This window comes from Leptopilina heterotoma, unplaced genomic scaffold (genome assembly GCF_015476425.1).
Source record: "Leptopilina heterotoma isolate Lh14 unplaced genomic scaffold, ASM1547642v1 Lhet_18, whole genome shotgun sequence".
Taxonomy (NCBI): domain Eukaryota; kingdom Metazoa; phylum Arthropoda; class Insecta; order Hymenoptera; family Figitidae; genus Leptopilina; species Leptopilina heterotoma.
In genome coordinates, this window is record NW_025110896.1 from 1,182,155 (window position 1) to 1,206,590 (window position 24,436).

A 24,436-nucleotide genomic window follows, 5' to 3' on the forward strand; every position below is an offset into this window, starting at 1 on the left:
AATATATTACTAACAATAAATTTCATTTGAAATAGTAATATTAAAAAAATAATTTTAGTAAAAGAAACCAATTTTTCTGTTAATCGGTACATTTTTTTCTCGATTTTTCAGCAGACTTTTTAATATTATTTACAAACATATTCACATTTTTTTATTCACAACACAACACACAATTTTATTATTATATATAACGCTTAAAACAAAGAATGAAAAATATTCGCTCGCATGTGAGATCGAACTCACGCACCCCGCCCCTAACGCATACCCGGAAGTCCTAAACGCACGCATTTAAACCGCTCGGCCACAGAAGGCTGGAAGGCACCTCGCCTAATCTACTATTTCAATGCCAGCGCCGTATATTCTGTATATACGGCGCGTCACTCAATATTTGTTCAGCATGGGACACCAATGTTCGTCCCATGCTCGATTCAAGACTCGGTCAATCTTGATACAATATTCACTTTCTTTATTACCGTGTGCACTGAACAATATTAAATATCAATATTTATAAATTATTTATTATTAAAATATTTTTTATGATAATTTTATAAGTTAAATTATATATATTATTGTTTTTCTTGTATACAGTGTCAAATTATTATTTTCAAAGTTTAAGAGTTTCGTTTATCTGAAAAATTATTAGTAAAAAAAATGTTCATTAGGTAGTGATAAATATATATGCTTAGTAATTTTACACTAGGACTACTATTTTACTAATACTACTAATTTTACTATTTAGTAAATATTATCAAAAAACTATTTTTTGTCAAACGCGCGCGACTAAACACAAATAACCTTGAAACTCCAGCATTACCAACTCAACACATACGTTAAACTCTTAAGTTGGCAATGCTAAAGTCTCAAGGTTATTTGTGTTTAATCGCACGCGTTTGACAAAAAATAGTTTTTTGATAATACATATTTACTAAACAGTTAATCCTAGTGTAAAACTACTAGGCATAAATATTTATTACACCCTAATGAACATTTTTTTAACACTAAAAATTTTTCAGACAAACGAAACTCTTGAACTTTGAAAACAATTATTTGACACTGCAAGAAAAAAATAATAATGTATAATTTAACTTTATTTATATAAATTTTATATAATTAATAATAATAATAATAATTATTATTATTATTATAAAAAAAAATAATATTTAATATTTATTTTTAATTTAATATTTTTTATAATAATAATAATAATAATAATTATTATTATTATTATTATTATTATTATTATTATTATTATTATTATTATTATTATTATTAATAAATTAATAATTAATATAAATATTATACACTAGATAAATATTAATATTTATTTACCAATTGATATCTTAATAATAATAATTAATAATAATTTTTAAATAGTATACAAAATTATCATAAAAAATATTTTAATATTAATTAATTTATAAATATTTATATTTAATATTTTTAAGTGCACACGTCAATAAATAAACTGTCAAGATTGATTTAGGCTTGAATTAAGATCAGATGTTCGAGCTTCACTCACAAAGATTGACCGAGTCTTGAATCGAGCATGGAACGAACAGTGGTGTCCAATGCTGAATCAACATTGAGTGACAGTGGTATAAAGACTGCTTCAACACTGGGTTACCCAGGCTGGGCGTTCAAGGCTCAATAAATCTTCAATCCATCGTCAGCATTGGTCTTTCGCGCCTGGGTTTTCATGCTTTTTTGGAAAACAAATATTTTCAAATAAATTTAATAAAATTGTTCGCAAGAATTTAATTATTTTCATAAATGATAAAATGCTTTTTAGAAATTCAATTATTTTCAAAAAAAATTCAATAAAATTGTTCGAAAGAAATCAATTATTTTAAATACAATTTAAATTAAATTTTTTAAAAATAATTCAATTATTCTTTTAGATTTTAATAAAATTCTTTCCTAAAATTTAATTATTTAAATAAAAAAAATTCTTCAAAAGAATTCAATTATCTTGATAAATAACAAAATTATTTCCGAAAATTCAATTATTTTGTGGCTTTTTAATAAAAATTTTCCTAAAAATTCAATTATTTAGAAAAAAAATTCTTGAAAAGAATTCAATTATGTCCATAAATAACAAAATTATTTTCGAAAATTCAATTATTTTGAGACTTTTTAATAAAATTTAATTATTGTTGAAAGTAATAAATTTCTTCTTGTAAATTCAATTAATTAAAAAAATTTTAATAAAATCGTTTCCAAAAATTCAATTATTTTCATAAATAATAATAATGCTTTTCAGAAATTTAATTATTTAAAAAAAAAATTTCAAATACCACACATACATCAAATCATTGTTAAAAATTTTATTAGAATTCTTTGTAAAATTTAATTCTCATTAAAAACTTTTTGCAATTCTATGATTTTCAATATCTACTATTTTCATCAAATTTCCAAAAAAAATTCAATTATTTAAAAAATTTTTTGTAAAAATCTTCGTAAAAATTCAATTCTTTTCATAAATAATAGAAATTTCTCATGAATTCAAATATTATTTAATTTTAAATTAGAATTTGCATAAAATTAGTCGAAAAAAATCAATGATTTAAAAATGTTTATAAATTTCTTTTTATAACTTTTTGGTTATCAAGTTTAATTTTTCGATAGTTACTTTTCTACTATTTTCTTTTCAGTTTGAAAGATACTTTTTGCTACTATTTTAAAATTGTTTATCGAGTGGGAAGTCTGACTTTTTTTCTTTTTCTCCCTTTTTTCTCTTGTTTGTCACACCTTTTTTTTCCTATTTCTTTCTTTCTTCTTTATATTTTTTTCTCGTTTGTCTCCTTTTCTCTCATTATTTTTCTATCGTTTTTCTCTTTTTCTCTCTATTTCTCTTGTTTTTCTCTTTATTTATCTCTTTCTTGTTTCTCTCTTTATTTTTCTATCGTTTTTCTCTTTTTCTCTCTATTTCTCTTGTTTTTCTCTTTATTTATCTCTTTCTTGTTTCTCTCTTTATTTTTTGTTTTTCTCTTTTAATTTCTGTCTGTCTCGTTTCTCTGCTTCTTCTCTATTTTTCTCTCTCTTTCCTTTTTTTCATTTTCTCTCTCTTAGTTTCTGTCTTTATCGTTTCTCTCTCTTTTCTCTATTTTTCTTTCTCTTTCCTTTTTTCATTTTCTCTTTCTTAGTTTCTGTCTCTCTTTTTTTTCTCTCTCTCTCTCTCTTAATTTCTGTCTCTCTCTTTTCTCTATTTTTCTCTCTCTTTCCTTGTTTTCATTTTCTCTCTCTTAGTTTCTGTCTTTCTCATTTCTTTATTTTTCTCTCTCTTTCCTTCTTTCATGAGAGAGAGAAATACACAGAGAGGAAGAATGAGAGAGAGAAAGAGAGAATGAAGTATACAAAAAGATAAGAAGAGGGAGAAAGAGAACGAAATACACAGAGAGAAAAAGAAGAGAGAGTGAAGTATACAAAAAGAGGGAGAGAGGGAAAGAGAACTAAATACACCGAGAGAAAAAAAAAGAGAGAGAATGAAGTATACAGAGAGAAAAAAAAGAGAGAAAAATAGAGGGAAAAAAAGAGAGAGAGAGAAAAGGCACTTTTTTATAGTTTTAAGTTCTTATGTCTTTGAGTGCACCTTTAAATGCAGTGGTGTTGCCCCCCCTTCCATCACATTAAGTTTTCTCTTCAAGTTGAGTCCGAACATTGTGTATCTACCTTTTGTGTGTAGTTTCGCTGTGTAACTTGCCGCGACAATTACCATTGTTATATACCTCACTCCTCCCTCATCGTATAGTTCTTTTTCCTCCTCTCAATACTTCTCTCAACGACGACTACGACGACGATGACGACGACACAACCATCCTGTGAGGTCCAACCGAGAGAGCCACCGCCGCACGACAAGCAACGACTTTTCTCGAAAGAGGTTTCAAACACCCTGCCCTGCGATGGGTACACACAACACACACACCCGTTGGACTATATTTTAGAACTATACACCGCAGCCCCAGGTGGTTTCCGGTCACTTTAAACCATTTAAAACCACCTTCTACTTATTTATATTGTCTTTTTTTCAATAGCATACACGAGTTTCTTTTTCTCTTCTCTTCTTTTTTTCTTTCTTTTTTCTTTCATTGATTCTTTATTGCTATGTACTTTTTAACTCTCGACGCTTAATGATCCTTTGGAAAATGTCTTCGGTTTGGAAATTCATTGATGATTTCTGCGCTCCTCTCTTTTTCTGTTTTCCTCTCTTTTCTTTAGATAATATAAATTATATTTCAATTTTTTTAATTTTCCATTTCTTTTTTTATTTTAATTTTTTAGTTTTCTAAAAATATTTTAATCCTTTTTGAATTTTTATTTTTTCTAAAAATTGATAGATTTTAAAATCCATACGTATAATATTGTAGAAAATATGTTTTTGTATCCATAAATAAATTGCTGAATGAAAAAATTAATATTTACAAAAGTTTTAGCCAGGTTAAGAATTTAAAAAATATGATTATTATTAAATTTTAAAATGCGAAAACTCATTTGTTTTTTTTCTAACTAATAAAATTTTTCAAAAAAAATGTTTAATATTTTTTTGAAAAAGTTTATGTTCTAAAATTAGTTAGAAAAAAATGTTTAATATTTTTTTGAAAAAGTTTATGTTCTAAAATTGTTTAGAAAAAAAAACAAATGAGTTTTCGTATTTTAAAATTTAATAATCATATTTTTTTAAATTCTTAACCTGAAAACTATTTTTTTTAAATGCTAAAAACTTTTGTAAATATTAATTTTTTCATTCAGAAATTTATTTATGGATACAAAAACATATTTTCTACAAAATTACGAATATAGACTTCAAAATCTATCAATTTTTAGAAAAAATTCAAAAAGTGTAAAAATATTTTCTGATCAATTTTTTTTAAGACCATTGAATTATTTTCCTCTCAAAAAATTACTTGAAAAATAATTTTATTAAATATTTAAAATATTTTCTTTATATGGTTGATAATATAGGTTTACTTTCCTCTTAAGAATAATTAAAAACTTGATTATTGAATTTTATAAAATTTATACAGAAAATAATTGAATTCCTGAGATTATTTTTATAATTTATAAAAATTATTTAATTCTTGATAAGAATTTTACTATTTTTAAAAATAATTGATTTGTTTCAAAGAATTTATTAAAATTTAAAAAAAAATAATTGAATTCTTGAAAACAATTTTAATATTTTTAAAAATAATTGAATTGAAATAATTTTGAAAATAATTGAATTCTTTTAAAGAATTTTACTATTTAAAAAATTAATTAAATTTTTGCGAAGAATTTTACTATTTATAAAAATGATTGAAATGTTTCGAAGAATTTATTAAAATTTTAGAAAAATATCGAATTTTTTCGAAATGTGTTAACAATTTTTTTAAAAATTGAATTCTTCCGAGGAATTCAATTCAAATTGTTTTAAAAATAATAGAATTTTATAAATATAATTAAATTTTTGCGAAGAATTTTACTATTTATAAAAATAATTGAAATGTTTCGAAGAATTAATTAAAATTTTAGACAAAAAAATCGAATTTTTTCGAAATGTGTTAACAATTTTTTTAAAAATTGAATTCTTCCGAGGAATTTAATTCAAATTGTTTTAAAAATAATAGAATTTTATAAATATAATTATATTCTTGATAAGAATTTTACTATTTTTAAAAAATAATTGATTTGTTTCAAAGAATTTAGTAAAATTTTAAAAAATAATTGAATTTTTGAGAAGAATTTTAATATTTTTAAAAATAATTGAATGCCTTTAAAGAATTTTACTATTTAAAAAATTAATTTAATTTTTGCGAAGAATTTTACTATTTATAAAAATAATTGATTTGTTTCAAAGAATTTATTAAAATTTTAAAAAATAATTGAATTCTCGAGAAGAATTTTAATATTTTTAAAAATAATTGAATGTCTTTAAAGAATTTTACTATTTAAAAAATTAATTAAATTTTTGCGTAAAATTTTTCTATTTATAAAAATAATTGAAATGTTTCGAAGAATTAATTAAAATTTTAGAAAAAAAATCGAATTTTTTCGAAATGTGTTAAAAATTTTTTTAAAAACTGAATTCTTCCGATGAATTCAATTCAAATTGTTTTAAAAATAATAGAATTTTATAAATATAATTAAATTCTTGATAAGAATTTTACTATTTTTAAAAAATAATTGATTTGTTTCAAAGAATTTAGTAAAATTTTAAAAAATAATTGAATTCTTGAGAAGAATTTTAATATTTTTAAAAATAATTGAATTCTTCTGAAGAATAATTTAATTAGTAAGTTAGTTAATAAGTAAATTTTTTAAATTTTGAATCACAAATTGTTTAAAAATATTTTTATTATATGTTACCTATATGTATTGTTAATTTCAAAAAGTATTGAATCTAGATTAAAGCTTATTTATTTATTGTTAAAGAAAAATTTAAAAATATTAAAAATGTTATAAAAATTAAAAAATCTGCAGGCATAAAAAATCTAGATACAATTAATATTAATTGTTAATAATAATAATTAATATTAATGTTTAGATATGAGAACATTTTATTTCTATATTATTTTGAAATTTATTTATATTTTTGTATTTTTTTATATACTTTTTATACTTTTTTTTGTGATAATTTGTCACAAATCATTATCAGCGTGTGCGTACCTATATAATAAATGGCAAATAACTTTTAAAATTATACTGTGCGAGGATAAAAATTGTCCTTTTTATAATTGCAACGATAAAATAACAACTGTGAACTGTTATTTTAATTGAAATAATACACATTGATGTTTCGATAATTAATGGTTCTTTAAGTAGCTTTTCTTCAAAGTGCTCACTGTGAAAACTCGTTAGTTTAGAAGGTAAAGAAATCATAGGTATGAAGTGTATATAAGGTATAAAGTCGCAAAGATTCGCGGAGGCACGTCGAGTAAATTAACGCTGGCTCTTCAACTAAATTAATTACCCTCGATAGTAATTACACTTTGAGCCGAGCCGAGAGTAGCGCTCCATTGCAAACGGTGCCACCGCTTCTTTTATACTTCACCCTTTCTTCATTGTATATATCTATACATATATATTCTCTCTCTCTCTCTCTCCCTTTCTTCTTCTTTCTCCGTAAATGTTATCTGTCGTTTAAAGTTGTTCACACACAAAAAACAAGTCGATTAATTCTATATACCGATGCATAATACGGATAATTATTTGTTGAAAATAATTATTTTTACATTATTAATTAATAATAATAATTTTCCTTTCCTCCTTTTTTGTTTTTCCTTTTTCTATAAGGATATCAAATTGAGATAAAAAACGAATCAAAAGAGTTGCAAAGCAACTTTTTGATTCGTTTTTTTCAATTTGATCTGTGACAAAAAAAATTTGTTCAGAAACCATTTTACCGGTAATAAAAATAATTTCCTAAAAAAATATGTTTTTAGAAGGATAAATATTTAAATGTTATATAAAGGGAGTGAATGTTAAAAAGCAATTTTTTTTTTCTCTTTTTTTTATTGAATATAGAAAGGAGAGGAATATAGTTGAAATATCTCTTTAGTGGCGCCAAATATAGTTTGTATTCTTAGAGTGACTTTTGACTAAACTATTTGAATAACTGAAGAGGGTGATTTTTAGTGAAATGGAGTCAATGTAGTCGAGTAGAATAAGAAAATTAAGAAAACACGCGTCGCATGAGCAACTCAAAGGGATCAATGGCGAAAGGACTCGCGCGACTTTTAGGCCCGTGTCGTTCATTCGTCCTGGGCGACACTGCAATTTTCACGCTATTCAAAAGATCCTTATTTTCCTTTTGGTGTTTGCCGGCTGATCTTGTGTGTCTATATATATACACTGCAGCTGGCGTCCATTGGATATTAGAAAATTAATGAAAAAAAAAAAAAAAATTGTCAAGAATACCTTTTCTGATTCTCTCGTCTCGTTTTTTTCCCCCTTCAATAATCCTTTTTTTCCTGGTTTTTATAATTTATAACGCAGGATTAGTATTATTTTTTAAATAATTATTTTGTTTGAATAATTTATAATAATTTGTTAATAATTAATAATAATTTGTTGTTTGCTTTTTTGTTTCTTAACTTTTTTTTAATAATTTTTCTTTTCAAATATTTTCAATTTTAAAATTAATGTATTGAAAAATCATCGAATTGTTGTAAGAATTTTATCAAAAAATTTGATAATAACAGAATTCCTTCAAAAAATTTCATTATTTAGGAAAATAACTGAATTCTCGCGAAGAATTTTATTAAAATTTTAAAAAAATCCTAATTAAATTCTTTTAAAGAATTTCTTTGAATTTTTTTTTAAAAACTAATGGATTTTCTTTAATAATTAAAATTGAAAATTTTGAAAGCAATTAAACTTTATAAAGAAGAATTTTATTAAAATTGTATTGAAAATAATTGAATTCTTGCGAAGAATTTTACTATTTATAAAAATAATTGAATTGTTCCGAAGATTTTATTAAAATTTTAGAAAATAATTGAATTTTATGTTAATATTTTGAAAAATTAAATCCTTTAGAAGAAGTTTCTTAAAATTGTTTTGAAAAGAATTGAATTTCTGCAAAGGATCAATTAAGGATTATTTCTGCAAGGAAATTTTACTATTTATAAAAATAATTGAAATGTTTTTAAGAATTTATAAAAATTTTAGGAAATAATTAAATTGTTATGATGAATTTTATAGAAATATTTAAAAATAATTAAATTTTTTCCTAGAAATTTAATGAAAGTTGTTTCGAAAATAATTGAATTTCTTTAAAGAATTTTATTAAAATTAAGTATATTCAAAATAATTGAATTAATTAGAAGAATTTTATTATTTTTTGAAAATAATTGAATTCTTTCAATTTTTTTTTTTTACGAATATATTTAAAAATTGCATTGAAACTTTAAAAGTAATTTAATTTTTATATGGAATTTTTTAAAAATATTTTGAGAATAATTGAATTATTTCTATAGAATTTTAAGTTCTTGCTAAAATTGAATTTTATGGAAATTTTTGAAAATAATTAAATTGGTTCGAGTAATTTAATTTAAATTGGATTAAAAATTATTTAATTCCTGCCAAGAATTTTAGTATTTAAAAAAAAAGTTGAATTGTTTCGAAGAATTTATTAAAATTTTAGGAAATAATTAAAATTTATGGAAATATTTAAAAATATTTTAATTCTTCCAAAGGATTTTACTATTTATAAAATTAATTGAATTCTTCCAAAGAATTTTTCTTTTATAAAAATAATTGAATTTTTTCAAAGGATTTATTAAAATTTTAGAAAAACAATCAAATTTTTTCGAAATGTATTTTTTTTTAAAAATTGAATTCTTCCGAGGAATTCAATTAAAATTGTTTTGAATATAATTGAATTTTATAAAAATAATTTAATTCTTGATAAGAATTTAACTATTTTTAAAAATAATTGAATTTTTTCGAAGAATTTATTAAAATTTTAGAAAAAAAAAATTGAATTGTTTCGAAATGTGTTAAAACATTTTTTTTCAAAAATTGAATTTTTTCGAGGAATTTAATTAAAATTCTTTTGAAAATAAAGGATTTCCTGCAAAGAATTTTACTATTTAAAAAAATGATTGAATTCTTGCAAAGAATTTTACTATATTTGTGACGCGATCTGAAGAAAGGGACCTTAGAAGCAAAAAATTATAGGTTATGTTTGCAATTTTTTAATTGAAAATACAAAAAAAGGATCAACTGTCAATATAAATCATTGAAGTTTAAGTCTTCATTAAAACTAAAATATTTAATAAACACTGATTTTAATTCGAAATAAGTAAAAAGAAACTTTTAAACAAGAAAAAAGTAACTCTAACCCAACCTTAAAATGATTTGCTTCTAAGGTCCCTTTCTTCAGATCGCGTCACATTTATAAAAATAATTAAATTTTTTCGAAGGATTTATTAAAATTTTAGAAAAAAAATTAAATTTTTTCGAAATGTGTTAAAAATTTTTTTTAAAAATTAAATTCTTTCGAGAAATTTAATTAAAATTTGTATGAAAATAATTGAATTCTTTCGTGAAATTTTATTAAAAATTTTTGAAAATATGAACAGTAATAATTAATTTTGTACTTAATAAGTGAATTTTTTAAATTTTGATTATGAAATTATTTATTCAACAATTTTTTTTTGTCAATTTGATATCCTTAGAAAAACTGTGGTGCCACTACTTAACTAGTATTTACTTATTCTTTATACTCATTATTTATTTATTTTAACTTTTATTGGTAACTTCTTCCATCTTTAATTTAATATTTATTTTTTTATTCAATTCAAATAAAATTATTTGTTTCTAGTAAATATTTAATAATAAAATATTTACTATTAATCAGCCTGCTATTAATATTAGTCAAGTGATTAGTTATTTGAATCAAATAAATTTTTTTAGTGTATATTTAAATAAATAAATAACAGTAAAATCTCTGGGTGAATAAAAATATTAAAACAAATATATTAAAATAAATATATATTAAAATAATAAACATATTAAAAAATTAGAAAAAATACCTTGAAATAAATGCATTAATAAAATTAATAAAATAAACACATAATGAATAAAATTCGGCACACTATAAAGACTCTCGGGATCAATTGAGAAATTAAAGAGGAAAAAAAAATATACAACCCCCATTGGAATTTTTACCAAGAGTGTATGAGGGGGTGTGATACCATAAAGAAGAATGAACAAGGTAGGTATACATATATATGTATACTAACCTGTAAACTGGACTGGTATGAATCTCGTCAGCTATTCTTTTGTGTGCGCATCGTTCAAGAGAGGGCACGAGCACTTTTTGGATGACGTCGGTGAAATATTATACAGATGTTAAGGTATATAAAATAAAATAGAGGAACGCGCAGCAGTCGTCTTAAAAATTGTGTATGGATTGTGGAGGGGGACCGGGGGGGTCCCACGTAGTCGGGGCAGTTGTAAAATATTTAGGAGTCTCTCCGTTCAATTGTCAACCCAAGCAAATCACAATGGGCAGTGATCTTAGCAGCCGAATGGAACACATTAACAATGACCACCTATTCTCAAGGTATCACATGCATTTTTTTTTCCATTTTCTTTTTTTTTCTCTTCTTTTTCTCTTTTTTTTCTTCTTCATGAGGCCCACACCGATCGCTTATTGCCGCTGATTTCTCGCTTCATTTTTCTTTAAAGCAAAAAAAATTCGTTACGCCACTAGACTAGAGAACTAGTCCATACTAATTTTTACACACACACAATGAAAAATAGGTTTTTTACGCCCTTTTTTTTAAAAAAAAAAGGTATATACATTTATGTTTTATTTCTCATTTTCTGTTCGTTTTCCTTTTTAACACAATAAAGTATTTTTGATCATATTCTTGTACAAGAAATTTATTTTCAATTTAATTTTAATTTAATTTTAATTGAAAATTTTAAAAAAATTGACTAAATAATTAATAATTTTTTCGCTAATTGCAAGAAACAAAAAATAGCAAATAAGGAGAAAAAATCCAAAAATAGAAAATAAAAATTGAAAATAATTTTTAAAAAAATTGAAACTATAAAGAAATCTAAATTTGTAAGAAATTGTTCAGTTTTACAGAGCGAAATATTTACAGATACATATTATTAATCAAAAAGTATAAATGATTCCTAATTTTTTTTTTGTTTTGATTTTGATAAATTTTGAAATTTTGAAATTGGACAATAAAATAAAAAGAGCATACAATAATTAAGACAACGGACAGCAGAATGGACTAGTTCACAAGATTCATCGGTATAATTATATATAAAGAATTAACTGTTTGAACTGGGTTGTTAGCTGTCACGACAAAGAATCGTCAAGTTACAAAAGGGTATTAAACGCCCATGATTGTCCGACGACAGTTACTATCTGGAAGTGGGGATTTGTAATTACAGTTAGGTGCAACTGAAGTGAGCAAAACCTGAAAAATACTTTATCAGTTAATTAGTCCCTAAATCTAACGGTTTTAGAAAAATCCTTTTCTGTCAATGTTCTATGAAAATATTTATCAAGAAAAAAAAATTCTCAATTTTAAGTATGATTCACAATCGAAATTCAAAAAGTGGAAGAAAAAAGGATTTTTTAAATTAAAAATTATTTCGAAAAGCAAACTTTTTAATAAGCAAAAATGATGATTAGAAAATAATTTACAACCGCTGCCAAAAGTGTTTGTTTTCGAATAGTTAAAAAAAAATGTCCATACAATTTTCATTTTTTCGTGAAAAAGAAAATAAAATAAGTTTTGGTTTCATAACCTCGGTTAACGGTATAAGAATAGAATGAAATTTATTTTTTAAAAATTAAAAAACAAGAAATTAGATTGAAAATAGTAAAAAATTAAATTAAATATCAAAGAAATAGTAAAAAAAAAATTAAATTGAGAGTAAAAAAAATGAAATTTAAAACAATAAAAAGTGGAATTAAAAATAAAATCAAGTAAATTGTGTGTTCGCAAAACAGAAAATTGAGAACCGGTGAATTTGAAATGCGCTAGTGTAAACCATTTCAGTAGCCTATAAATATATAAAGAGAAGCCGGCCGGCTAAATTTACTGCAGTTAACTTTTATGAGTTAGAAGGCATACAGGAAATTTTCATATCACCTACTCTTTAAAAAAAAAAGTTCAACAAACAGTGCTAATGTGGGAAGATGTGGTAATTAAAAATACGAAATTAATTTCTAAACTCTACGGTTTTACCAAAAAATAAAAAAACAAAAAAGAAATGGAAATAAAATTTAATGAAGTACCAATTTACTATTTCTGTTTATTGGAAATATTTCCCTAATTTCTTTAAGTCGAAAATATAAAAAAAATAAAAAAGTTTTTGTCTAAGTGTGATTGTGTGTATAAGGAAATTCATTCTTTCTATACGTAAATAATAAGTATAGCAATTCTCATTCACAATTATTATCTCAAGGTTTTACAACATCCAGACGTGACGTGATTCACATACATTGCTAAACGCCATGCCACACGAATGACAAAACGTAACTTTAAGACTTGCCTTTCTCAACATATTTTTATCTGAAAAATAAAATTCATTTCAAGTTCAATGAGAGGAAAAAAATTTTCTTTTCTCTTTCAGGATTCTTCTGTTTTGGAATTTGAGGACAAAGACTCGACTTTAAATGAAGTGGTGCATAAAATGTCTAAGAGGAAAAAGAAGAGACGCAGTTCCAAATTGAAAAAGTTCTTCTCGTCAGGTGAATTTCTTCTATTATTATTTTTTTTTATTATTATTTTTATTATTATTTTTACTATTATTTGTACAATTATTAGTAACATTATTATCATTGTAAATATTGTCAACTTTCGATAAATTGAATCTCAAAGAACAAAAAAATTCAAGGTATAGTGGTTTTTATTTATCGAATGATTTGAGGATGAAAATTTTGACAACTATCGAGAGTTGATAGTTTTAATTATTAATTATAATTACTGATTATTTTTATTTTATAATAAATTCAAAATTGTAATGACAAATAGAAATCATCAGAATTTTTTTCACTTCTTTTCATTAAAAGGCTAAAATTTTTTATTAAATATTATGTTTTGTCAAATTGAAATTAGACAGATTTTTGTTCTTCACTTCTAAGGAAAATTAGAAAATTGTTAAACAACTGTGATTAAGAAATAGAAAATTTATTTATTTTGCATTATTTTGCTTTATGAATCACAACTTTTTTTTGCAAAATTATTATTTTGTTTTAGAAAAAAAAGAAAAATATTTGCACAATATTTCTATTTTTAATCTTATTTTTGAAACAGGATTTTCCACAGGAATTAAGACATTCAAAAATTTCAAATTCAAACTTTTTCTAAATTCAACAATTTATAAAAGTATTTGTTATAAAACATAAAGATATTGATTGATATCGATTTCTTCATGTTTTCTAATAATTAAAGATGACAGAGAGATAAAATCATTATTATTTTATATTATAAGAATATTTTTAACTCTAACTTCATCAAAATTATTTTCATCATTTTAATTCAATTATTATTTTCTAGAATTTTAAATTATTTTTTTTTGAAAATAATTGAATTCCTTAAAAATTTTTTATTATTTATGAAAATAATTGAATTCCTGTAAAATTTTTATTATTTATCAAAATAATTAAATGTTTGCATACAATTTTATTAAAAAATTTTATAAATAATTGAATTTTTTTTTTAAATTTTTATTAAAATATTAGATATTGAAAATCATTGAAATTAGAAAAATGCATTTTATTTTTGAAAATAATTGAAATTAGGACAAGAATTCTTTTTTGACATTTATGAAAATAATTGAACTTTGGAGAAGAATTTTGTTATCTATAAAGATAATTGAGATTTTTACTAGAATTTTTTTCAAATTTTGAACATAGTTGAATTTTATACGAAGAATTTTATTTTTTCTTGAAAATAATTACTGCAATTATTTGTAATTTCTCAAAAATTGAATTTTTTAGTGTTTTCAACAAAAATTTAAATTAGAAAATTTTTAAATTCTATTATTTTTAAAATTGCTAATTTAATTTTAAAAAAAGTCAGGAAGAAGTTAGCCGCGCGCAAATTGTTGCTATTTTTTATTAAATTCCTTACATACAGAGAAAAATTTTATTAAAATTTAAACCAAATATATTTTTTTTAAGTTAAATCAACGTATATTTGTCTCAGAGCAAACTAGGTTATTTATTTGTTTTGAATAAAAATTTTATTCGACATAAAAAAACATTTATTTGAGCTGAATAAAATTTTATTTAAAGCAAATAATAAAAATAATTTTTTTTGAATAAAAATTTTATTCGACATAAAAAAACATTTATTTGAGCTGAATAAAATTTTATTTAAAGCAAATAAAATTTATTTGAAACAAATAAAACATCTAGTTCGCTGTGAGTTAAATATATTTTTTCTCTGGGTGTATTTTTATTTATTTTCAAGTACATTTTAGTAATGTTAAAAAAAAATCTATAAGTTCATTTTTTATTTGTTGTTTAATTTAAAAATTATTTTCCAGTTGTAAATTTTTCTTTTTATCACAAAATTGATAGATAATAATTTTTGTGTTGGAAATTTTTTGGAGTATGTATAAAAGATTATTAAAAATTAATTCTCTCCTTAAATTTTATAAATTTTATATATTATATATTTTATAAATCTTATATATTTTATAAATTGTATAAATTTTTATCTTTTAATTTACAGTTTGGAATCAAGTCAGCGAGGACGATTGCAGTAGTCAGCCCGGTAAGTTTTGAAATACGTTATTCACTTATTGTGAGTCGATAAACTCCCGACTTCACTTTCTACCTTACTGGCAACTGATTTGCCAGAAAAAAGTAATTTTCTTTATTTTTTTCAACGAAATAAAATTTAATGGGCGCAAAATATATGAAAATAATTTCTAAATTTTTTAATTTTACAAATTTTTTTATCAAAATTTATAATTACAATCGTTTGTAAATGAAAATTAAGAAATTTTACTCTCGAGTTGATATTGTAGTGACGAATTCCAACAGAAGATTGCTCCACTCTGCAGGAGCGCTTGAAATTAAATTTCTTCTTTATCCACATCAAATTTAATAAAATTCGATTGATTAAATATTAAAATTGATTAAAAACTTTTTTTTGCGCTGAAATTGCAAATGAATTACATATAATTTTTTTTTGACTACACGATTTTATTATTATGATTATAATAATAATTATTATCATTATTATGATTATAATAATAATTATTATCATAATAATAATAAATATATTATTTTATTATTTTTATTATTTTTTTTATTTTTATTATTATTATTTTTATTTTTATTTTTATTATTATTTATTATTACATGTTATTACGATCATTATTTATTATTATCATCACATTATTCTTCTGTTCATTTTCATTTTACTTCGTTTTTTATTTTACTAAAACACTTTCAGAGAAATAAAAAAATATTTAAAAAATAAAATTTATAAATAAGTAAATAAAGAAAAAAAAATGAAACTTAATGTTAAACTTTTCCAACTACAGTTATTATGCTAAAGGCTAAATATTGAATTTTTAGAAATACATTTTAGTAAAACATTTGAGTGAGAGTATTTTTACAATTTATCAAAACGAATTTAGTATTATAATAAATAACATAAAGAAGAACTTTGAAAATTTTCTTCTCATTGTAGTTTTATAATGTATTATATCTTTCTTGAATTCATATTTATTTCTTGAGAGATAAGTTCCCAATTTCTTATAATGCACGAGAATTTATCTGAATCGGAGTTAAATTGAAATCGGAAAATACTTCGTTGAGAAGTTCAAGTCTTTTTAAGTAGTTGCTTGATTGAAAGTCAACTCTATTCCAACTTTATATTTGATAAAAAGAAAGATTTACCATATACCGTATACCTACCTTCTTTAGTTCGTTGAAAATTGTCCTTCTTTGAATATATGTAATAATAATAATAATCGTCAAATAATTTCGAAAATTATTTAAAATCTATTATTTTTTATGAGAATAACAATATAAAATATGTTAACAATTAAAAATGTTAATTTTATAGAATATAATTGAAGATACAATAATTTTAAGTCTCGCAGTAGTATAACTTAATTTTAGTAAGACTAAAAATTAAATAAAAATTAAAAACATGAATTTAAGAGAATATAACTGAAAGAAGAATAACTTTTAGAATCAGTAGTACAACTAAATTTTAGTCAGACTTCTAACCAGTAGTGTAAACAAATATATAGACTTCCTTTTTTCAGTAGAAATAATAGATTTTAGTCAGACCCAAATTCGCATTCATGCAAATGTTATTTTCAGGGGTATAAATAAATTATAGCCAGACTCTTTAATTTTCAGTAGATATAGTAAATTATAGTCATACAGAAGTTAATTTTCTTATGAATTTTATTACAAGTAGTATAAGTAAATTTTAGTTAGTTTTTTTAAGTAGTAAAAATCAGTAGTACAAATAATTTTTAGCCAGACTTTAATTTTCAGTAGAAGTAGTAAATTATAGTCAGACAGCAGTTCATTTTCATATAAATTTCTTTATTAGTAGTACAAATAATTTTTAGCCAGATTTTTTAATTTTCAGTAGAAATTTTTAATTATAGTCAGACAATAGTTCATATTTACATTATTTACAAAGAAATTTAAATCTGACTTTTTTAAGTAGATACAGTAAATATTAGTCAGACAGTAATTCATTTCTTATAAATTTTATGATCAGTAGTATAAGTAAATTTTATTTAGTTTTTTTATGTAGTAAAGATCAGTGGTATAAATAATTTTTAAGCCAGACTTTCTAATTTTCAGTAGAAATAGTAAATTAAAGTCAGACAGCAGTTTATTTCCATATAAATTTCATTATCAATAGAATAAATAATTATAAGCCAGACTTTTTAATTTTCAGTAGAAATATTTAATTATAGTCAGACAATAGTTCATATTTACATTAATTGTATTATCAGTAGTACAAAAAAATTGTATTCTGTCTTTTTTAAGTAGAAACAGTAAACATTAGTCAGACAGTTGTTCATTTTCATGCAAATTTTATTGCTAATAGTATAAATAATATACAGACAGATTTTAAAAATTTTTCAGTAGAACTAAGCGATTTTAGTCGGACAGTAATTAATTTCTTAAAAATTTTATTATCACCAGTGCAAGTTAATTTAGTCAGACTTCCTTTAAGTAGAAAAAATAGATTTTAGTCCAACATCGGTTAAATTCCACACACAAATTTTATTATCAGTAGTAAAAATCAATTATAGTCAGAAAAAATTTAATAGGGGAACATAGTCTAGGTCGGCCACCTTTTTGACTTTTGTTTATAACTTTTTTTTAAAAATGAATTTGGACAATTGAAGTATATGGTTGGAAAGTCCTGTTTAATAGGAACATTTTTTCTGTACAAAGTAAATTGACAGGTTTAAAAATGAAAAAGTTATAAAGATTTAAAAAAAAAAAAATTTGTAGTCCAGGTTGGCTATTACAGTCAAGGTCGGCCATGTTTAAAATTCAAAGGGCATTAATCGTTAAAAAATAAAATAACATGTTTGGAGTTACGGAAAATTGATTCTTTATTGTTTACAGTTTGTAACTTAATGAAATAACAAAATAATAACAATAAACAATATAAAAAAATAAATATAAATAAAAAAAAATTTTGCACTAAAATATTAATAAAATTAAATAAAAATATTAATAAGATGATCAATTATATTATGAGTTATACAGAATTGCAGTTTTTGCAAATGAAGTAGCTCGTCCTCAACTTTGCGCATTTTAAACACATAGTGGCCGACCTTGACAGTAAGTAACATTACCGAATTGTTGTAACCATAAAGAAATACGTTTCGGGATTCGATTTTTTACTTTGTTTTTCTTTCAACCATGAGTCCCACAAATTTTCTGCATACTTGCCTTGACGATTCAATTTGTTTTTTATCTTTTATTAATGGTTTTTCACATGATGCACAAAACTTTTTTTGAGCTTTTTTTGTACCAACGTCACAGAAAACACAATTTTCGATTTTCCGAAAATGTAATTGAACAAAAAGTTAGGTTTCACTAAGACAAGCTTCGACAAAAATGCGCGTAGGTGGCGCTAGTGAACTTGACAAAAAAACGCGAGTGGCCTACCTAGACAGTAGGCCAACCTTGACTACATTCCCCTATAAAAAAAATCGAGACGAGAAATTACGAATTAAAATAATTGAATTTTTTTAATAAATAACAGTAATTAACGTAAACTGAGAAATTAAAAAAAAATTTTTAAAAATGTAAATAATTACAAAATGTGAAAAAATAGAATGACAGTGTTTGAAAATCTTATCTCCTGTATTTGATATATATCGTATCCCCTCAAAGGGAATAAACATTACGTAAATGAAACATTTCATTTATATATTTCTCACGACCTTTGCTTCTTTTTTTTTAACTTCCTCATACTGACTTTATCTGTGACGATGTGAAAAAAGGTCCAGTCGTTTTCCCTCCTATTTCATTCTACCCTTTACCCTCATATCCAGAGAGGGCGTTTCTCCGCTATTTATTTGTTCAGGACCAGTCTCATCTGCTGAAAACGACTTTCACCTCTACGTCATTAATTTCCACCCGGATGGCACAGTTATTGCAAAACGAAATAGTGTATTTAGGAGAAAAAATTGCATTTTTCATTAAGTAATTTCTTATATTTAAAAGAATATAAGATTTATTATATTTATTTCTTCTACGTATTTGTCAGTGACATTAAAACAGACTCATTAAATTAAGAGAATTGGAAATTTTTCTAATGTTATTTAAAAGAAAATTTTCTATTTACATATTTTTGATAAATGAATTTTTAATTAATTTGTAATTCATCTTTAATAGCAACCAATAATTAGCAGTTTTAATTTTAAAAAATTTTATTATCAGTAGTATAAGTAAATTTTAGGCTTCTTCAGTAGTATAAATAATTTTTCGCCAGACTTTTTAATATTAAGTAGAAATAGTACATTATAGTCAGACAATAGTTCATTTTCATATAAATTTTATTATCTGTAGTGTAAACAATATTTAGGCAAAATTTTTATTTTTAGTAGAAATAGTAAATTATAGTCAGACAGCAGTTTATTTTCATTTAAATTTCATTATCAGTAGTATAAGTAAATTGTGGTCAAGTATAATCTTTTTAAATAGAATTAATAAATTTTATCATTTCATTTTTATATAAATTTTAAAGTCAGTAGTGTCAACTATTTTCAGTCAGACTTTTTAATTTTCACTAGAAATAGAAAGTTATAGTCAAGCAGCAGTTCATTTTTACATAAATTTCATTATCAGTAATATAAATAAATTTTAATTAGCCCTTTTAGTAGTAAATATAATAAGTAGTATAAATAATTTTTAGCCAAAATTTTAAATTTTCAGTAGAAATAGTAAATTTTAGTCAGACGGAAATTAATCTTTATATATTAATTTTATTATCAGTAGTGTAAGTATTTTTTTGTTAGCCTTTTTCCAGTAGTCCAAATAATTTTTAGCGAGACTTTTAATTTTTCAGTAGAAATAAGAGATTTTAGTCAGACAGCAGTTCATTTTCATATAAATTTTAATATCAGTAGTATGAGTAAATTTAAGTCAGCCTTTTTTAGTAGAAACATTGAATTTTTGTAGTTTATTTTTATATAAATTTTATTATTCTCTTCAAATTTGTATCTATAAAATTTTTTCAATAATTTAATTTCCAATTAATTTTCAATAATTTAATTTCCAATTAATTTTCAATAATTTAATTTCCAATTAATTTTCAATAATTTAATTTCCAATTAATTTTCAATAATTTAATTTCCAATTAATTTTCAATTAATCCAAACAATATAGAAATAATTTTAAAATTATTCATAAAAAAAAAAGAATTCTAAAGATTTTGAAGGCAATGAAGGCAAAAACAATTGTTTTCAAAAGAACTTTTTTTTGTAAAAAAATATCAAAAGAATATTCGTTAAAATATTGTTCGTTTATAATCGGATCAAAAATATAAATGTATTGTATATAAAGTTTAAAAACTAAAGCGTAGAGATTTTTTTTGTATTGAAAATAATATGCTATTGTCTAAAAAGATTATTTTCTTTATTCAAGATTACTCCTTTGTCAGAGTGAATCAAAAGTTTTGATATTGAAACTTCATACACATACATATATAGATAGAGATAGATGAAAAACTCACACAGAAAGTATTTTTATCCTCAAGCGACTATTCGCCCCGCATTCACCCACCTGAGTGGACAATGGCTCGCGCTATATTCCATATAAATACACTGAAATTCTATCTCGTCAAGATCTCTTTTTCATCTATCTTATTTTTTCAATTTCACATTTTCGAAAAAGAGAAAATGTCCAATAGGATTAAGTTTATAATTTTGTGATTTTTATTTCAACTTGACAATAACTGATGCAAATTGGTTTTATTTTTTGTTACTTATTTTACAATTTACTGTATTAATATTTATATGAAAAAGGGGTAATATAAAAAAAATATTTTTTCTGAACCTCTGCGCCGTATAAATATTAATAAAGTCTTTATGTATCCTTTCCATATATTGAGTCAGATTTTCTACTTCTTCAACATTCAGCCTTATATAGATTCAGTGGAAAGAAGCAATTGTAGTCAGACAAAACGTTTGAATTATTGAAAATTCCGTATCGATGGTATAGACATGATTTTTATTCAAGAGGGATGTTTCTATAGTTATTTTTAAAGTAGTGGAAAAAATTTAAGCCAGACAATGTTTTTATTTTTTAAAATATTATTATCAGAAGAACAAGTATAATTGTAGTCAGACTCATATGAAATTTAAACAGAAATTGTAAATTGTAAAGTCGATTTTAGTTAGTCTTTTTAGTAGCGTATATTATGAGTAGTATAAATAATTTTTAGCAAAACTTTTAAATTTTCAGTAGAAATAATAAATTATAGTCAGACAGCAGTTCATTTTTATTTAATTTTTATTGTCAATAAATTTAATAATAATTTTTTTTTTTCAATAATTTTTTTAACAGTAAATAATAAATATTATCAGCAGTGAAAGTAATTTTTATTCAGATTTTATACTATTTTTAAGTAGAAATCGACCACTTTAGTCAGACGACGGTGTTATTTTTATTTCAATTCTATTACTAACAATTATAAATATAACTAATATATAATTTGCTCACAATTTTTATTCCGTAAAAATATTCTGAAAATAAATACCACTGTCAACAAAGAAATAAAATTGAATTAAGATTTTTTTCATTTCAAATACAGTACAATTTGAGAGAGTAACAAAAATTGTCAGATCATAAAAAACGAGAGTGTCTCCTTTGTTTCGGAGAAGTTGGCTGAATTAACATTCTCCAACTGTCGGAAACGCGAATTAGGGGTTAATTGTGAAAGTTTTCCCTGGCAATGTGGGTGATAAAGTGATGGTAAGCCCAGTTTGCCATAGCTGAGTCGTGCGGCCACATCAGTTACCCGCAAGGGTGCTTAATGTAAAGTTCTACACCTCGGGGTCACTTTTAATCTGTTTTCCCTATCGAAGTTTCAAGTGTTGATATACTAACCAACTCTTTTAAAAGATTCAACATTTTTTTTACTCCCTCACAAAAAAAAACATTTATCGCAAACATAAAATGAAAACAACTCGAGTTGAAAGATGATTTCTTTGCTTCAAAAGATTTTTAACTTTTATCATTACATTCTTACAATCTTAATATTAAGTTAAAATTTTTAATACTTAAGATTGCTTAAGATTACTCAAAATTACTTAAAACTATTTAAAATTATTTCAAACTGTTTTCAATTACTTAAAACTATCACAGTAGAACGTGAAGTGTTAAAATAACACCAGAATGGATTAAAATAATATGCAACAGTTTAATCCCTCTAGGATTAAATTAACACCAGAAAGGATTAAAATAATCTATTTTGGTGTTATTTTTAACTATGAATGAAATTTTACTTTAAATGAAACACCAAAATCAACGATTTGTAAAAATTTAACGAATTTAGCTTCTCCAGGGAGAATAGTAAGTTAGTAAGTTAGTAAGTTAGTTACTAACTTACTAACTAACTTAGTAACTTAGTTACTAAATTTAATTGTGTTCAAAAATTTAAAAAAATTCTCATCGAAATTTCAATTTTCTTTATAAATAATAAAATTCTTCTCTGATATTCAATTATTTTACAAATTTTGTAATCAAATTTTTGTCAAAATTTCAATTATTTTCACAAATGGTTTTCTAAAATTCAATGATTTTCAATATCTACTATTTCAATAAAATTTTCTAAAAGAATTCCATTATTCAAAAAAATTTGAATAAAATTCTACGCAATTATTCAATTGAGGAGCAAATTTTCAAAAGCTGATAAATCCATTTTTAAAAAAATTGAGATAAACATAAATTTAATATTTTAAAGACCTCACAAATTGACCTGTCACCGTTAAATGTTAGAAAAAAAATTTATTAACAACGAATTTTCAATTTAAAAACTTTTTGACATAACCAAGATGACTTATAATTTTTATGTTTTTTATTAAAAAAAATTATCAAAACCTGTAAATCACTTAATTATGATAATGTTTAATTAAAAACAGAACGTCTTAAATATAAAAACATTGTTATAAAAATAAATTAATACAAATTTTTTAATTTAAAATTAACTGCAGTGGTTATGTGAAAAAAGTCATTTGTTTCATTTTCTCGAAATAAGAAAATATGGATTTATCAAGTTTTGAAAACTTGCTCCTCAATTATTTTCATAAATAATAACAAATTTTTCCCGAATTCAATTATTAACAAATTTTTTTATAAATTTCTTCGCAATAATTTAATTATTTTCATAAATAATAACATTTTTATAGGGATTTAATTATTTTTATAAATAATAAAATTCTTTTAGGAATTCAATTATTTTCATAAATAATAAAACTCATTGCAGAATTTTAATTATTTTTAATGCAATTTTAATCGAATTCCTAAAAAAATGTAATTGTTCTTAAAAATATAATTAAAATTCGTCTAAAGAATTTAATGATTTAAAAAATTTGTTGATAACATTTTTTATGAGAATTTAATTTCAAGAAACATGAAATTAATAAATTATTTATTTTTGTATTTATAAATAATTGAATTCTCGAAGAATTTACTAATAAAAATGGTTTTAAAAATGAATTTCAGTTAAAATTTTAGGTTATAATTAAATATTAAAAGCATTATAAAACGTGAATTTTTAGAAATAATTAAATTTTGAAAAAGTTTCAAACTAAAATCATTGGAATTCTTAATTTTTCATATTTTTGACAAAAAATTTTGTAGAATTAATTCTTTTTAAAAGTTTAATAGGATTTTTATTGAAATTATTTCAAGTTTTTATTTTTCAATATATATTTAATTGCAGAATTTTCGAATAATTGAAATTTTGTAATATTCAATTGTAAACGAATGCATTTGAAAATTCTCATAAAACTCATAGCAGCGTTTCAATTATTTTCATAAATAATAAAAATCTTTACAGGAATTCAATTAATTTCATTTTTTTTTAATTTTCTTCGCAATAATTCAATTATTCTCATAAATAATAATATTTCTACAGGGATTTAATTATTTTTATAAATAATATAATTCTTTTAGAAATTCAATTATTTTCATGAATAATAAAACTCATTGCAGAATTTCAATTATTTTCAATGCAATTTTAATCGAATTCCTCGAAAAATGTAATTATTCTTAAAAATTTTATTTAAATTCGTCCAAAGAATTTAATGATTTAAAAAATTTGTCGATAACATTTTTTATGAGAATTTTGTATTTTTGTATTTAAATAATTGAATTCTAGTAGAATTTGGTGTTTTAGAAATAATTAAATTTTAAAAAATTTTCAAACTAAAATCATTGAAATTCTTAATTTTTCATATT

At 22.5% G+C, this 24,436-nt stretch overlaps 1 protein-coding gene across 1 annotated transcript in view; it reads left to right on the forward strand.

Annotated features, from left to right (window-relative positions):
- LOC122499936 (Kv channel-interacting protein 1-like) overlaps positions 1 to 24,436 on the forward strand; it is a 464,957-nt gene that overhangs the window by 190,898 nt on the left and 249,623 nt on the right. Inside the window, exons 4-5 of the mRNA XM_043608540.1 lie at positions 13,090 to 13,207; positions 15,198 to 15,239. Of these exons, the coding sequence (XP_043464475.1) occupies positions 13,090 to 13,207; positions 15,198 to 15,239 (160 nt within the window). The remainder of the gene's footprint in view (positions 1 to 13,089; positions 13,208 to 15,197; positions 15,240 to 24,436) is intronic.